This window comes from Melanotaenia boesemani, chromosome 6, assembly GCF_017639745.1.
Source record: "Melanotaenia boesemani isolate fMelBoe1 chromosome 6, fMelBoe1.pri, whole genome shotgun sequence".
In the NCBI taxonomy this organism is placed as follows: Eukaryota; Metazoa; Chordata; class Actinopteri; order Atheriniformes; family Melanotaeniidae; genus Melanotaenia; species Melanotaenia boesemani.
This window is the reverse complement of record NC_055687.1, coordinates 17,277,883-17,295,291: the sequence shown is the minus strand read 5'-3', so window position 1 is coordinate 17,295,291 and position 17,409 is coordinate 17,277,883. Positions and strand designations below refer to the sequence as shown.

The window sequence follows — 17,409 nt, the reverse complement described above, 5'->3', positions numbered from 1 at the left end:
CTCTCAGGTCAATTTGTCAGCCTGTTTCTTTGTGTGATGACTTGTCTATAATCTATTTACATCAACTTCTGCCTGTGTGACTTTGGAGGAAAACAGATAGGTGAATTCCTGCGGCGCGCATTGTTTTGCTTGTGCTTTGCAACTGTACAGTAGACAGGACAGCCCTCGCGCTTTTTTTGCCTTTCGAACTGGTCTCACGCGGCACTGGCATGCACGGGGGGAATCCGAGCGGGCGGGTATGTTCGACCTATTTCTGCCCAATGGTTGCTCGAGGAGGGCGGAGCGAGTACTTTCTAGAGCCAATCAGCGCCAGAGCCGCGAGCGGGCAGGCATGGTCTCCGCGTGCCACATACACGTGAGCACGATCAGCTATTGTATGCCGGGAGGCAACGTGCTGGAGCGTTCCTCTCGCCTGAAAAAACGGCCGACTCACGTTTTCCATGGATTACAAGGAAATTGGAAAAATCGTTAAGCATGGCCTAATCATTACAGACAGAAAATGTGCCAAAATATGTTCAAAGGGAGATGACTTAAATTCAGAGTCATTAAGATTCAGAATAAAGAAATTGTTTATTTGTGATGCCAAAGACTAGTAATAACCCATAAGAAACAGCTTTTTTTCTGTCACCACCCCGAAGCTAACTGTTTTGCCTACGTTCTTCTGGTATGGACAGAGAAAGTCACACCGACTGTACCTGTCAGACAAAACAAACAGCCTGCTCTCCTCGAGGTGCGCACGAGGGTAGGTTTGCCTCATAAATAATGAGCGAAAATTGAGAGATCTGCCAAAGCTGGCCCCGCCTCTCTCGCTTGTTCCGCGAGGTGTGACGTCACGTGAACTACCCGTGTCTGTTCCAGCTGAGAGGGAGAGGGAGAGAACGGTCGGACGTGGACGTCGCGCGGCCCAAACACAGATCCAAGCCCGTGCGCCCGTGACTGCATCCACCGGATGCAAAGAAAAGTACAGACAGAAAGAGGAAACGACCCCTCCTCCTTCTCCTGACGGACAGCAGAGCGCGACAGCAGAGGAGAGAAGCAGCAATACAACTTGTCATCTGACCAACACAGTTACTGCTCTCGTTGTTTTTCAGTACAAACTGTTTCTCCACGGTTGTTTTGTTTCACGGGAGGAAATAATTTTTTTGGGAATCTTGCTTTTGAACCCCGGACAACTAACTCGGGATACTTTTCGACAAGTTTTAGTCGTGATATTTTCCTGCGCGTGCACTGTGCGACTTTATTGTCAATTTTACGCCTTTGCATTTCTTATGGACAGTATTCCTGCTTTTTTGGTCTGATTGTACTCCCACAGTGGTTCACCGAGAATAACAGCTTGATTTATCGAATAGCTTTAACAACATCCGAAAGCAATGGAATACTTCGAGGAAAATATTTCTACTAAGAAATAAGGATATCGACATAACTACAGCTGAAAGGTAAGAGTTGCACGTGTTTTTCCAGTATGTCATGAATATTTAACAGCTGCATATTTAACTCTGTGTATAATTACAATACAAAAGTTGCTTTATTCTGCATGGATGCATCTCAAAACAGCCTATCTCTTTCTGCTTCTCACCCCCACCTCCCCTGCATACACAGTCATCCAACATACTTGTCCTATTGGTAGGTACTTTGGTTAGATTGCCTCCCCCCTTCAAGTGCCCCAGGTGTGTGCGCACGACCCCATCTGCTCCAAGATGTCCAGGCAGCTCTCTCAGCTTCCGAGCCCTGACCTCCCAGCCGGGGCAAGCCCTCAGTTTGGAAGTTGCACTCAGCCTGCAGGCTCCCTCACAGGGGGGCACGTCAACTCCATGGCTGGTCTGAAATCCCTCCTGCAGCACCCCATGAAAGGAGACCACCGTTTGAAAAACCCATGTGACACAAAAGGTGAGAAACTTCCTAATTTGTTTAAAAAATTGTATGTTGACAGTGTTGATTAAATTTTAAGTGAAAATCAGAAATGGAGAAAAGGAGAATGAACTTGAATAAATCACACCTTTTCATTCAATCCACTTAGTAAATATGTCATTTAACTCTTAAAGCCACCAAATTTTGCACCAAAGCCTCATGCACCATTGCACATGCTTAAGATGACTCCTCAATGACCTGGATGAGGATTCGCTTGGATTATAATCCGTGCTGCAACTGAAAATTAGGATCCAGATTACAATTAGTGTTAAGATATTTTGGTTTAGCTGCACTGCTGAATGCAGGCATGCATTTTTGCTCTTTCTGCTAAACATGGCAAAAGCTATTGAGAGATTTGTTCTGGAGCTTACGTATATGTTATGACAACAAATTGGTTTTGGCGCTTGCTTAATGCTGCAACACAGCTACCATCTGGTCCATCTGTGAGTGTGTGTTTGTGATTCGTATGAGAGGGAGAAACGAGGGGGGATTTTACAGAAGTGCATCTTATGGATGCACCTGCTACCATTTAGTTTTGCACAAATTTGCAGAGTCAAAAGCTACTACTTTGTTCGTAGAACCATCATATGTGTTGAAAACTGTTAAATTCACACCAAAAGTGGAGTTCTTCGGCCTTCATCCTGTGCTTTCTTCTCTCTGGCAGACAAAGTCAGACTGGACCTTGATGAGGACTCTTTGGGAGTGTGCCCCATGAGGAATGGAAATGGAATAGTCAGCAATAATAGCAGCAATGGCTGTGGAGGAGGTGGAGGGAATGGAGGAGGAAGCTACAACCAATTTCTTGGGCCTCTCTTGTGGGATCGCAGCGTGCCTGCAGATGGGGGGCTCTTCCAGCTGCAGTACATGGACTTGGAGGAGTTTCTGACAGAAAATGGAATGGGCAGCATGCACAGCAACAACAGCTCCAGTTCAGCCCAGATCCCCTCACAGAGCTCCCAGTCAGCTGTGCCCAACCAGAGCTCCCAGTGCCTACCCCCATCATCCCCACCTGGATCTTCATCCTCGTCACCCACTTCCTCTTCATCCCCATCGCTCATCGGTCTAGAGGTGGCTCAGCCACAGGGTCTTGGGGGAGGAACCGACTGTCTGCACGGTGAGTTGGCAGAAGTGTTATTGAGGGAACATAGGGTCAGCTATGCCAGAGAGTAGAAATGAACAACCTCAGTTCATTGTTAAGGTTTATCCTTATCACCTCACAGCAGCAATTGTGGAAGAGGGTTCTGCAAGCTTTGCAGTGTTGACAAGCTGAAAGAGACACAGTGTCCCCTGCCACTGATATGAGACTGTTCAATACTGGTTGAGATGCAAACAAGGTTATGTGATGAGGCTGTAGTGTTCCCATGGGCTTATGATTCAGCACTTCATCTCCCATCAAAGTTTAAAACAAGTACTACAGTAAAAAAAAGAACGAATCTGGGATGTGGGGTCAAACTGAAGGCATGAAATGGCTCTAAGTGCACCACATGGCTGTAAATGCAAATTTAACTTGAAACACCATTTGTCTTTAATTTTTTCCTATAGAGTGCGGTAAAAGTGTGATAAGGGATTGAGGAGAAATAAAAGCTGTGGAAACCCTGAAAGATTGAGAAGCTGTTAATAAACAAACAAACAAACAAAAATGTCCTGAGCTTTTTGATGAGTCAACTTCATAGCAGTGACAAGGAGGTTTGTTGTAGCTTGGCATGTGATCTATGTACTGCAGTGTACAGTAGAATCAGCATTCTCTCCCAGCCAATGATTAGTGGGCAGCAGGGTCAAAACACTACTATGAGAGAAAAAGACACAGGGAGAGAAGTGTGTGAAGTGTTTGTGGTTGCGTGTCTTTAAATCTCTCCCCACTTCATACGCCACAGCCATGTGCACGCGTCAGTACACGTGTGGAGGCTGGGAGTACTGGAGTGAGAGAACTAGGGGCAGGGCCAGTAGACATGTAGGAGGAGCCCACAGGGGGAGGGACGGGCAGCAACAGGAAGAGTTTCCCTCCCTGTGCTTCTGGACTTTAAAACTGAACATATGATCACCAATGAATAAGATTTAGAAAACTGATATCAAGAATAGAATTATGGTTATTATTATGAGGTTTTAACTCAAGATCTTTAATCTTTCAGGAACCCATGTTAAAACACTGATACCATTTGATTAATGTGCGATAACTTTATGTAAAAACTTAGAATTACCTGTAAAAACCTAGGTACTGTTGTCACAAAACTAAAAGTAAATAAATAAAAATAGTGAAAGTTATTCTGCTTGGGTTAACTGTTGAAATTGAATGACTATTTCACCTCATCCCTTCCAAACCTTGAAACTGGAGGATCTGTATCCTAACATGCAGACTACCAAAACGCTGCTTCATAAATGTTGGACAGGCCTTTTCGTTACCTTAGGCCTTGCTGGAATGCTGCTGTGCACGTCCAGGAAAAGCGTGTGGTCACTTATTGGACCATTTCTTCAAAAATGAAAGCCTCATGTTATTAAGGCGGGTGGACACGTGAACAAAAACACACCAAATCTACTTTGCCTGTCTGCATTCCAAAGCTGCCCAAAAAGCTGGAAAAGGGTGTCCAGGTTTCTCTTTCAACCAAACTCTGAACCAGGTGGTGGCTCTAACTACTTCCTGCCTTTGAGTTTAAACAGCATGATACCAGGCTGTGACAGAACTTAGGATTCAGTATAGTTTACATCTCATCTGGCTATTTTGTAGACATTATTCATGTTAATATTCTTTTATATTACAGATCAACAGATGGCATAGTTAGCGTATGGTTGTACATATATAACAACCTTTTTTTCTCCAGCTGCTGGGTTTTCTGTCCTTTATATCACATTATATACTTTTAATATCATTTATGGGTATAAATTTAATATAATAAGCTAGTGTAGTGAAACTTAAGTCTCTGTTAATGGAATTTGTTAATGTATAAATGGAGAAAGGAGCTTTCACTAATCTTGACATTACTTTGTAGATATACAGTTCAGTGTTTCGCTCAAATTTATAACAAGTTTGAGCTGTTTGTGTATGGTCATGTTGAAGTCGAGGGGAAAATTCGATGGTGCTTTCAGAGGGATCAGAAGACAGTTGAGTAAGGTGCTTTGAACCCTAAAGGGGGTGGGGTAATGTATAGCCCTACGGTGGCCCCATGCAAAGAAACTGGTTTTGAGGGGACGTTACATAACTTTTCCCAAGTTAAATTGTTTTAGTCACATTAGTTCTGGATTTTGGTTTAAATTTGTGCCAATTTTTAAGTAATTTCTTTCATTAAAAAGTTGCTAAAATCATTCACTGATTAATCAGATATTAGTAGTTATTGCTCTGGTTATAATTAGCACAGTGGGCTTATAGAGGAGCATTATGAAAATTATAGTAATGGTTTTATTTTAGCTGATGTGCATGCAGAAAGATGTACAAGAATTACATCTTGTATATCTTTTTATATACTGGATATAGTGTTATTTAGTTCTAACACATAGAGCGAAACCCTCTGCTTCCATCTGGTGGTCAGTTTGAGGTGCTGCAGATACTTGTCAGGCTTAAGTTAGTGTTATCGTCTCTAAATATGACAATATGAGTTTATATTGCATTAATGTAACAGTGAACAGCATGTAACACAGATGTCTCTTCCTTCAATTCCAGGGAGTCAGACCAGTATGAACGACTCCTGCGAGTCACCTTCTTCCTCCTCTTCGTCCTCCTGTCCACCTCTTCTGACGCCCACAGGCAGCGGCCCAGATGTGGTTGGAATGTTTGATATGGATTCTTCAGACATGAGTGTTTCCGGTGCCCAAAACCACCCGAACTTTGACCCCAGAAGACACTCCTTCAGTGAAGAAGATTTGAAGCCACAGCCAATGATCAAGAAGGCCCGCAAGATCCTGGTGCCTGATGACTTGAAGGTGAGGCCAATATAGAAAATTTAGAGACTGCTGTTTTTTTTGTACTTTGTGATTTAAAAGTTAAGTAATTTGACTTCTTTATTAATCCTATATGATTAATTTAGTGACTAAATAAATACTGTTAACTGAAGGTTTAGTCTTGCCCAAAACATGCCCAAATTATTGTCCTATAATCAGACCACAGATCTAATCAAATAATTGTTTTTGTTGCTTATAAATGAGCAAAAGCAAAATAAATAAGTAACAAAGTGCAGATATAACTAACTTGAGAGCCATTTAACCAGAAATGGGCAGTCACAGTTGTTTCTTCTGATATTTTATCTGTAAAATAAGTGATTTTTGCAGATTTTTTGTTGATTCTAAAGAGAAAAACCAAACCAGATATAACAAACAAAGGACAGAATAAAAGGCAATGGCTGTGGAAGACTGAAAACATGAGGAAAAAGCAACACTTGAGTTTGTAAAATTATCAGTACATCAGCGAGTTTATTTCAGCTGAATTAAATTTTTTACTAGCACGAAGTGTCTAAGTTCTGGATCGGTAATTTGAGGAGAGTATGAAATATTTCACTGTGAATAAAAAGTGAAATCTTAGTTGAGCATGTTTTTATTTGATTGGCAGGGGGAATGTTACTTTAAACTTTATGTGCTCTCAGACAGTTAGTCCAGAACAAACACCTTTCCAAAAAAAGAAGAAAGAAACATGTCCCACACTCATTCACAGCCAAACACCCACATTCCCAATAACAAGGTGGGAGATTGGCTGCATAAGAACACTGCACACTTCTAAGCATTCATTGATTCCTTTCCTCAAGTATTCTCTCTATTTAAGTTGCCTGATAAAAAGATGCATGGCTCCCAGAGACCCAGAGATAAGCTAAATATTTTGCTTCTGTTTGTCCTCTTCTAGGATGAGAAGTACTGGACCAGGAGGCATAAAAATAATGAGGCAGCAAAGCGTTCCCGAGATGCTCGCCGTCTCAAGGAGAACCAAATATCTGTGCGCGCCGCCTACTTGGAGAGGGAGAACGCCGCCCTCCGACAGGAAGTGGCCGAGATGCGGAAGGAACTGGGCCGGTGTCGCAACATCCTTAGCAAATACGAGAACCGTGTTGCTGACCAGTGATGGTGGTGTGGAGGAAAATCAGGAAGAGGAGGAATATAAACTGGATTAAATTTAAGACTCTGATTTTCTGAGGCGACATGATGGACAGAATGGGGTCAGATGATGATGAGGAAGGTGGTGATTATGATGATGAATGTATAAGGCAAGGAGAAGGTTTGTGTTTTGAAGCTCAGGTGTCTTGTTTTGTCAAGGAGTCGGCTCTTAAAAGTGATCGATGGAGAGAATAATTTAACAGAGGAAAGATGTGACTTTTAAGAGTTTTGTTATTGGAGAATTGTATATTTTTATAATACTTCAGAAAAATTTAGAGGGAGAGCAAATCTGGAGAATAATTTTGTATATTTTCTACATGTTTTCGGGACACAGAGATGGGGAATGCTATGTTAAATATTTTAATTTAGATATGTCCGGAGATGTCTAAGAAGTTATCAGCAATTCGATGGGCATTTTTCTGACTTGATTATAGTCGCGATGCAGCAGCAGGGTCGAGGACGTATGTAACAACTGTAATATAGAGAGCAAAATTATCTTCTTAAAATCGTATATTTCAACATCTTTTGGATTTTACTCAAGCACTTACTTTTTTCCTGTCATGTATCTGTCACTGGGCATGCTTGAGAGAGACAGAATGAGAGACATGAGGCGACACCCTGTATACACTTCTATCCAACACTTAACTTGACCACGTCTTGTGTGCTCATTTTCTAATAGAAAAGCTTTTTCTTTTTATTGTGTTTAGTTTCCCGACAATATTTACTCTTTGCACCTTGAGGGTAACTTCAATTGATTGGAAAATCTTTTTTCCATACTTAGATCTCTTTCTTCTATCCCAGTGCTCTCAGTCTACTCTGGTGTTTTGTGCTGGTGTAAGCCTGTTGTGGAGCCCAAGGTAGTTCTGCACCTCTGCATCCTCTTTGAATTGCTCCTGTGTGTCTATATCCATGTCTCTATTTCTGTCTGCTCTCACAGTTATGTGAAAACTCTTCCCATTACATTTTGTCCTCTCATGTACCTCAGCAGTACACGGAGCATTTAAATCTCAGTGTTGTAAAGTACTCTGAAATGGTAATCAATCCTCCCAGTAAGATGCACATCCTTACTTGACTGTATTAAATGAACACAGTTTAATTAGCATTATGATTGTGCGGAGTTCTGTTGTGTATAATGGACAGGCCTATACTGTTTTATGTATTTGATGTATTTCAGGAGATGGGTTGAGTACCCCCATTGAGTGGAATGGTATTAATTTCTCAGATATCTGGGAGAAATAAAAGCCAAAATCTGCTATGTTTATCCACAAAGCTTGTTGCTATTTAGTGCTTTTTTTCCATACTTCTCCTTCCTCAAGGTTTACCTACTTTTTATGGTATCTATTAACTTCTCTGTGTTCCCACAACACCTACACAGGAGCATGGTACACTATGATATGTTCCTAGGGGAGGGGTGACTAGTAATAGAGTGTGATTTTAATCCCTTTAATGACCATGATGAATAGTTATCATTACAGCTATTGTTATTGTTACGATTATGATGATTATCCCTGTTATTGTTGATGTTTTATATTATTGAATGTTTTCTTTCTTTGGATGAACATGATCTGTTGCACCTTGCACATCTTTGATCTTCAGTGTTCCTCAGAAAGACTATTCAAATGGAAGGAAAAAAAAACCCTCACCCCCAGACATTCGGCATCACTCACTTTTGCTCTGGAAACTACTTGCACCATCTTTTGCCCGTGGATTTCACTAACGTTGCTCGGTAACTTGAACATGATTTTCATGCAGACTTATTTTACCTTTCATGACGACCTCTTCTGTTCCTCAGCTGTGTGTGGACTATGCACCCTGCTGATATGCTCCTTGTTGGTTTCTTTCAGCTTTTATCACCTCATTCAGTGATTGTTTGCTCTCCCAACAGGATTTAGTCTCTAATATCTTCACAGATGTGGTTGATAAATCTTGTAGTAACTCTATCTGATCAACTGCCCTGTTGCATCAGTAGTGTCCATGGTGCCCAGCCTGTCAGTCACTGCTGGTTATTTGGATGTAGTTGAAATTTCCCAAAAACACCAATAAAAGATTGTTCTCATTCACTGCTGCACTGTTTTTTCTTGAGCGATTTATTGCAAGTTTATTCTTGCATGCTTCACTTAATCTTGAGCTTGAATGAAAGCCAGTATTGAGGGGAAGAATGGGTCACAGGGGTCAAATTTCAGCTTGATAATGACACTATGACATGCCTTGGGATGGTCTGGGACTACTTGTTTTGAGTTTTTCTTCATGTTTGTTCACATTGTGTGCATTCCACACAGTTCAAATATGCACCATTGCCCAATAAACTCATTGTTGCCCAATTCTGGAGTATTTTACACTTTAAATTAAATATGTTCTACATTTGTGGGACTGATGTGCTCACATATATGATAAAAAAAGAGATGGAATATAGTTGTGAAGTGAGTAAAGATTCTTCTGATACAGCAACAAGCCACACTGGTTTGGAAGAAAAAAAAATCTATCAAACTCATCAGGTAAAAATCCATCAATTTCCTCTTTACATATAATTTCCTGGGTGTTTATTGTGATATGCTGCAGCAATCATGCTTCTGTCATCCCCTTTAATGCTTTGTCTCAACAGAAATGGGTGAAAGGTCTTTCAGAGTGGAATTTTCCTCACTTCTTTCCTTCTCAACACGAACCAGATGTGTACTCCTGGGCTGTACCCTCTCTGAATATCTCCCCCTCCCTGGATCCCCCCACCACCCCTCCACCCCATTCCTTAAATGTGCTGCGTCCGTGTGTCCCTCACTCATAGCCTCTCTTAGGCCCGGCTTGAAGGATGGATGCTGCACTGCTGTTGCTGTCCCTGTGGGCTCTGACTGGAACGGTCTCCCTGCAGGCTTCAGGTAAGCCCTCCATCACTCACACCTGAGACACAACTTATACCTTTACATACAATAAACACTATTGGACTATCACTACACAGTAGGAATAAATGGACAATAATAAAGCGTCTTTAAACAATACTTTGCCAGACAGACTGGACCTATTTTTTTTGTTGTTGCATGCTTTATTGTGTTTGGATATTAAGCTGCCAGGGTTTGATTATCTCCATTCAGTTTAACCTAATTATTAGTACTACTCAGGCTGTCTATGTGTGTTTTGAATAGGTGATTTGAATCAGTAATGTTAATTTCTAATTAGAGGACAGCTTAACTTGCATGCATGAATGCCAGTCAACAACTTTTCAGTACATTTACCAATCCTACAACCGCCGTTTTCTTTCCATTACAAGCTTAAGTCGTTGATCATTATTAGATTTTGCTAATGCAGTATGGGTACTTTTTACCTTTGAGTTGATTACAGGTTTTCCATAACACTAGTTCATGCTTTATAATTATCAATAATTATTTCATATAACAGGTGTGTGATGTTATCTTTTTTCCAGGTTAAAGTTGTGCGTTTAAGTGCAGCAGATGCGTGTTTATGGTCACTTGTGCTCTGCGTAGAATGTTGTTGAGAAAGGGGAGCACAGCCCGTCTCCTGTTTTTCCTCCCTTCTTCTGAAATGTTCAAGACATTGAGGATGTGCTAATAGTTAGTTAGTGTGCATCCTACAGTAAGTGGATAGTTTGATTTTATGATGTGTCATGGAATACATGTGGAAAAGAAATGGTAATAATCAGTGTTGTAGCCCTCCTGTCAACTGTTACAAATTTTAATTTTGATCAAGTATGTCTACTGAGAAAAGCGTTATTTAGTCCCTCTTTTCCAATTAAAAAACAAGATCAATTGCTGAATAGCAGGGGGAAACAAAGCCTGCCATCCAAATACTCACTCATTTGGCAACTTGGGTGGCAAATGTTTGCCTGGCCACCCACTCTGAATTTGCTCTCCTTAAAACAGAAAACAAAGCAGAACTGGCAAACAGAATCTCTTTACGACTCTTAGGCTGTGCTTTTTTTTTTTTTTTTTTACAAAGGGCCATGAATGGAATAGAGGTAAACAATGGGACAGTTACTTCAGTGGTGTGATAGTGTGTGGGTATCACAACAGGGTCATGTCCGGAGAGACTTCTGGGAGAGGAGAGAAGGAGGACGTGTCCTCGGCCCTGCAGATCTGACAGTGACTGTGGCAACAAACGCCAGTGTCTGTGTGACGGCCAGTGTGGTCTCAGCTGTGTGGTTCCAGGTAACTATTTGTATGCATGTGTCCTCAGTTGTCACTGTGAAAACTATTGTGGGCTCAGTCATTAAAAGTGTGTTTGTTTGTGTGTATCTCGCAGCTGTGCCAACATACATTGGTGCATGTGCGTCTCTTTCTGTAAAAGATTAAATAAAATAAAGGCCCTGCATGCACAAAACTGGCCTTAAAAATGCAATTGTGGTGCTGAACACAAGCTTTTTATTATGTTTGTTTGCTGTACAATGGGGCACAGTGATTGCAACCAGCCAAGTTATACAACCTCATCAGCACTCTATCAGAGTGATTAACCATTTCATTTGTCTAATGCAGGAAACAATCCAGCGCATTCTGCGAATTGTTTTGTTTCCCTCTCTTGTCTCCTCCCTCTGGATAATCTATTTTCTCTTCAGGTCGTACTTGTCCCTGGCCTCTTCCCCTCAGTGAAAACTCAGAAGCTCGCCTCCTTTCTCCCACTCACTCCTTTTCTGCCCTGCTTGAAGTACGCTGCAAGCCAGGCTTCAATTTGCAGAATGGCTTGGATGCCACTGTCCGCCGTTGTCAGGGTGACCGACAGTGGAGTGGAGATGAGCCCATCTGCACAGGTGGGTTTGAGTGTCCTCTCTATTTTAATGTCACGTTGCTATATGATACAGTAAGAGTAGAAAACATCCATTTGAATAATTTAACATTACTTTCTATGATTCAGAGCTGTTTGTCTTAATTTGCAACGATAGATGGTGTTTAAAGTACAATATGCAAGAAATGAACATTGCTCTTTGTGTTTGTGTGTTTAATCAAGACAGAGAGGGACAGAGAGAGATATAAAGGACTGAAACCCCTCTGTGATTATGTCGACTTAAGACATTGCACAACTGCGACCTATTCTCCCCATCACCATGGTAACTAGTGTTCAGAGCGGCCTTCTGAAGATTTTGCTGCTGAACTGTTGATAAGTTTAAACAGGCATTGTAAGCCTGTGTAAACAAGCCTGTGCTCATAGATCATCTCTACGGTCACATACATCTGACTGTGAACTGAAGGATTTGCACTGTTTCTGTGATATTATTTGTATGATTTAGGTTGTTGAATTTGTTGACTAGGAAGGTATTAGAATTTATTCTTATGGAGGGTGTTATTGCTTTATAAAACCACATCAGTCACTTTACCATCAACACCTTTTAGTTATTAGACAGCTCTAATTGACATGCAGCATCTAAAAATATGTTCTAAATGTTGCTTGATTCAGCTTTTAACATCTGAGGCCTGCAGCAGCTATCATGCACCTTAACACGCTCTCTTGTAGATATTCAACCCAGCTGGTCTCACTCTCAGGATTTTTTTTTCTTATCTATTCAGAGATGTGAAACAAGTTTACAATTCTCAGCCATTTCATAGAGTATCCTCCCTCTGAGAGACAGACAGAAAATAGGTGGGTTTTGAATGTGCGAGAGTGTTTACATTGTATGTCTTTTTCATGTGTATTAATTTGTGAGCTGAGCTCGTTCATGCCTGTCGAGAGGCAGTGGGCAGCAGATCCCCGTCAAAGTGGCACTAAGCAGCATGTGTGCTGTGTGTATGTTTGTGCAGAGAAGTATTTTTTTCAGGATAGATTGGATGTGTTTGTGTTGGAGGGTGGATTGCACATGTGTCACACAGTTTGTTCGTGTGTGTGTGTGGGCGACAGATCACAGTCAGGAGAGTCAGAGAGCTCTCTTGCTCACGCTGCTTCAGGCCTTTCTGTTCCCTGTTCTCCTCTCCTCTGCTCTCTCTTCTCATCCTCTTTTCCTCTCATCTCTTTCTCCTCTCATCCTTCTCCATCTGAGGCCTCTGATAAGGTCTCTCTCAACAATGAGAGCCAAGGACAAGGATGCAGCTTTAGGGTGTTCAGTTCGAGTTGTGTGGATGGATCCTTGTGTATGTTATGTGTAAGAAAAGCAGAGTAAAAACACAAAATCTTTCATGGATCCAGGTAGACCATTACAACTTTGGCCTCATCCTGACTGGTTTGTTTTCGTTGCAGTGCTTCGTTTAAAAATTACTCTTATAGTTTTTAAAAAGATGAATTTGATATACCTGCTTTAGTGCAGTTTGATGACAAAGACTGTGTGGGTGGCAGCAGTATGAGGCAGAAGAGGGGCGGTTTATGAAAAAAGAACTCAGCATCAGGCTCTCATCTGCAGCCAGACTCATAATTCTCCCTCTCCCATAGGTGCCTTTACATTCTTATACTAACATTTCTCTGTTTTAGTTTCCTAAGATAGTCCTCAGGCAAAAGCTGCCTCTACCTTTCAAAGCTGTGTTCAGCTTCGAAACCCTCCGCTTGATGCAGCTCAGGTCACTTCAGCCTCTCTCCAAGCACCACTCTTGATATTTATATTTCAGCACGCATGAGGCCCTCAAACTCCCAGGAATGAACAGTGCCAGGTGTTATACAATCGCGCTTATAGCTGTGAGCTTGGAGCGGTCTGAGGCGGTGTTTCACCTGCTTGTCAAACTTTGATTTATTACCTAAGAAGGGTTATTTGTACTGAAATAGAACAAGACATCAAGTGAAACGCCTCTGTGGGTCACAGAAAGCTCACTTTTGACACATTCAAACAAGGTAACATGATGGACATGTATTACCCCGTGTTTATCTGTCTGTTTCATTGTGTTCTAGTTGCTTTATTGTTTTTTTCTTTTTTACTTACCTGATAGCAGATATCACCTGAAATCACATCAAAGCGAACCGAATTGAAGATGTTTTTTGTGTCCTCTGTATGATTAGGAGTTATTAATGCAACATATTAAGTTTGTATAACTGTTGGATCACCATGCGCATCACACATTAACTGACTCTGTTTGCTGCAACTCTCCCAAAGAAGCTTCACACATCTCAAAATAACATGAAGGCACAGTGGTGGTGGGCACATTGATGTCCTCTCCATCAGTCTAAGAGGCAAAAAATATAAATTAACTTTACTAAAGATAACTATGCAGAATAAGTACTAGATACTAAATTTACATACTAAATAGTGATTTGTGATTAGCATGTGAGCAGCATGCTCCTGACCTGGATTATTATCAGTTTTGGATGTTTTAATAACAGCTAAAGAAGTATTTGGTTTATTCAAGTAAAAGTAGCGATATCTACCTGAGAATATACTCATTTATCTGTGAATGATTACACAAATTCCAAACTATATATCAATAACAAAACCTACTTAGAGTAGAGAAAAATATTTAACGAACCCCTCGTTTTCTGCCATATAGTCCTATAGTGCCGAATATGACTGAATTCTGATGCATCACAATTTAAGTAGCATTTTATTAACCTAAAAATTGGTAATTGTAAATAAAAATACTGGTGCTGAAATGAGTTATTTTGCCTGCAGTGGAGTAAATGTACAAAACTGATGAAAATATCTTATATTTGTACTTAACTCTTGTATGTGAGCAAATTTCATTATCAACAAAGACCAAAAAAAGAAGAGTGTATTTATACAGTGGCTCTTGAAATGCTGCGTTTAAATACTGACATTTTTTTCTTTTACTTATTCCTTCCTTTCCTTCCTTTTACTTATTCATTCCTTTTCTTTTATCATGCAGTGGTGATTCTTTTACTTGAAAAAAAAAGGCTCTAAATATTTCTGTTTCAAATGTTTTATATCTTTTGACTATTTCTGTGCTTTTTTTGACCTACAGAGATTCAGGCACCTGAACACACTGCTGCCCCAACTTGCCCACTGCCTGAGGATGTGATCAACACCTTCAGCATCCATGGTGACGCATCCATAGGGACTTCAATCCGCTACAGCTGCCTGTCTGGGTGAGTGGGGCTTAGAGAAGCTGAAATGCTACATACAGAGAACGAAATTGAGGAAGTGAGCGATGGACTGCAAAGAAAAGAGAGAGTGAAGGGAGAGATAGTGTGATGAGTGATGAATGGCAGGGAATTCATTTTGATCTCCCAGCTGACTATTCCTCCATTGAGCTAACTAGGTCATTACAGTCTAATCTTGTATTGACTCCCCTTTACACACTGACTCATCTCACAGGAAAAGATGAGCCTGAGTGGATGTGTCAGCCAGGACTGTGCACATAAACACTCCGAAAGAGACACAGTGGGAAAATGAATCATTTACACCTTTTTTTTAAAGTTGCTTTCATTTCCATGAAGCTTCTCAGTTGCCAATACTGTACATGCCACTCCACCATCTGTCTACATCACTTTGCTGTTTTTTTTTCCCCCCCTGCAGGGCAGATATTGTTGGGAGCAGTGAAAATTTCTGTCAGGACAATCAGACCTGGCAGAATCCTCACCCCATCTGTAAAAGTAAGTGTGCACTGGCTGTGTGAACAAGCATGTACGTTACATCCTCTGAACTCTCAGCAAGACTTTACACATTTCGGAAGGTTAGCAGGAAAGACTGAATCATGTGTGAATAAGTAAGGTGATTGCAAATAAGTGTTGGTTTGGTTTGTTTTCGCATGTGTGAGCAGATATGACAAACATACAAACCCCTTCAGGTGCAGAACTTTCAAGAGCTGCTGCTCTGTTCTGCAGTACTTTACTGCCTTCTTGTGGCTAAAGCAGGGATTTCATGGCCTGTTTGACACAAGACTGAGAAAGGCTGTCTGGATACTCCTTAAATCTTTCTATGAGGACTATGAAAAAGACTATTAAAATGAAGAAAATATACAGATAGTTTTAAAACCACAATATGGAGTTATTTCAAGCCGTGGATAATTGAGGGACAATGTCTTTTTTCCCTTTCTGTTATTAATTATTTTTTTAAACTTTAAATATCAGTGGTAAAGTAAAGCTAAACTGGCTGATAATCTGCTTCTCTTGCTCCATCAGTGGTGTTTTGCAGGCCTCCCACAGAGGTGGAACAGGGCTATGTGGTGGCTGTTCAGAAAACTGAGTATGAGGTTGGCTTTGACATCCACTACCTGTGCAAAAAGAACTTCTTGCTGGATGGACCTCAGAAGATCACATGCCTGTTGAATGGCAACTGGAGCGCATCACCGCCACACTGTAGAGGTGAGGAATGACTCAAATGGTCACACGACAAATTGAGTAGGCCTACTGGATGATTGCGTCTGAGAAAATGAAGTTGGTCATTCAGGAAAAAAATGCAGATGTGTCAGTCTACAAGAGAAATCATTCCAGATTTTCCAGTTTTTGCAGTTTTTCCTGATATTTTTACATCTTATTGAACATTCCCGCAGCTCGCTGTGTCATCCCTGCTGAGCGAAGCCGTGTGGTGATCGGTGGAGTGAAGCGCTGGCCATTTGATGTTACAGATGCCATGGTTCCCCACGGGGAAAATGTGACATTCTACTGCAAGCATCCTCGGAAGCAATGCAGCTTCACTGCATCCCAGACCTGTTTTGATGGAAAACTGCAGCCACCAGCGTGCTACCTTGGTAAACACAAACAGCCAACCTACCTGTGTTTATCTCTGATCCATATCTGTTTAATATTAATGCATTGTCTTGTTTTCCAGAGCCCACATGGTTGCAATATAAACTTTTCCCTCATCGGCTGGTCTCAGAAATTGATGCGTGTGAACCTGGTGACGTGGAGTGAAGACCTCAACCCGTCACACCACTCAGTATGAACACTATGAACAATATGAACCTTTTCCAACACACCACTTTGCAGTCATATCCCTCTTTGCTACAATTATGAACTGTTAGACACTGAAGTATTTTCCACAGCTCCTGTGAATCAGTGTCTTAAGAAGTCTTGTGCTTAAGGCCTTGTGGAATTCAATGCTGCTTTTGTCTTTTTTCACTGCATACTATCACCCCACAGGCATAATTATAACAAGTATTACTTTGATCCTTGTCCAGCTTGAGCCAGTGTATGCTGTAGAAGCAACCCGCACTGTAAGCCTTCGTTATGATGTTTGTATGGTGTATTAATACATGCTATACATTCTATACACATGCTGGTGCGTAGGTTCATGGGCCCCATTTCTTGACTTCACTCTGTGATATTTCACTGTGTGATCTATACTTTCTACTGTTCAGCCTGACGCATCAAGTCTTGAGGCTTGTAAGTTTTACAATGTAAGTGATTTTAAATAAAATGATATAAAATGGTTGGCTCTCTGGCTCTTTAATGGCAGAAGAAGACCTCCTGTGTGACTCCACAACCCTCCTTAGCAGGCTGCAGGTTCAACAGTACTCATAGGCTGAACATGGCTACTGGTCGGACCCGGTAGGCTGCGACACCATAGCAACTCCCTTTGACCCCTCCCTCCCTCAGCATTCGCAGCATCACCCTTTACAC

General features: G+C 41.3%; 2 protein-coding genes across 3 annotated transcripts; both read left to right on the top strand.

Moving 5' to 3' along the window:
- The first annotated feature begins 823 nt into the window (after nt 1-823).
- On the top strand, nt 824-9,034 carry dbpb (D site albumin promoter binding protein b). 2 transcript variants are annotated; one of them, XM_041988069.1, is made up of 5 exons: nt 824-1,436; nt 1,628-1,887; nt 2,573-3,022; nt 5,561-5,820; nt 6,731-9,034. In XM_041988069.1, the coding sequence occupies exons 2-5, from the start codon at nt 1,698-1,700 to the stop codon at nt 6,944-6,946; spliced, it is 1,116 nt and encodes a 371-aa protein (XP_041844003.1). In that variant the 5' UTR covers nt 824-1,436; nt 1,628-1,697; the 3' UTR covers nt 6,947-9,034. The 2 variants fall into 2 exon arrangements, with proteins under 2 accessions (XP_041844003.1, XP_041844002.1); XM_041988068.1 differs by having other exon boundaries at nt 830-1,436; nt 1,600-1,887.
- Nucleotides 9,035-9,715: 681 nt separating this feature from the next.
- On the top strand, nt 9,716-17,218 carry ntd5 (ntl-dependent gene 5). The gene is made up of 8 exons (XM_041989047.1): nt 9,716-9,848; nt 10,998-11,132; nt 11,537-11,728; nt 14,811-14,934; nt 15,365-15,441; nt 15,970-16,152; nt 16,341-16,538; nt 16,619-17,218. The coding sequence occupies exons 1-8, from the start codon at nt 9,782-9,784 to the stop codon at nt 16,699-16,701; spliced, it is 1,059 nt and encodes a 352-aa protein (XP_041844981.1). The 5' UTR covers nt 9,716-9,781; the 3' UTR covers nt 16,702-17,218.
- The last annotated feature ends 191 nt before the right edge of the window (nt 17,219-17,409 follow it).

Coding starts and splice junctions, on each gene's coding strand:
- dbpb (XM_041988069.1), top strand. CDS start 1,698: ATGTCCAGGCAGCTCTCTCAGCTTCCGAGCCCTGACCTCCCAGCCGGG. Junction 1,888..2,572: donor AAACCCATGTGACACAAAAG/GTGAGAAACTTC, acceptor TCTCTCTGGCAG/ACAAAGTCAGACTGGACCTT. Junction 5,821..6,730: donor TGGTGCCTGATGACTTGAAG/GTGAGGCCAATA, acceptor GTCCTCTTCTAG/GATGAGAAGTACTGGACCAG.
- ntd5 (XM_041989047.1), top strand. CDS start 9,782: ATGGATGCTGCACTGCTGTTGCTGTCCCTGTGGGCTCTGACTGGAACG. Junction 9,849..10,997: donor GGTCTCCCTGCAGGCTTCAG/GTAAGCCCTCCA, acceptor GTATCACAACAG/GGTCATGTCCGGAGAGACTT. Junction 11,133..11,536: donor TCTCAGCTGTGTGGTTCCAG/GTAACTATTTGT, acceptor TTTTCTCTTCAG/GTCGTACTTGTCCCTGGCCT.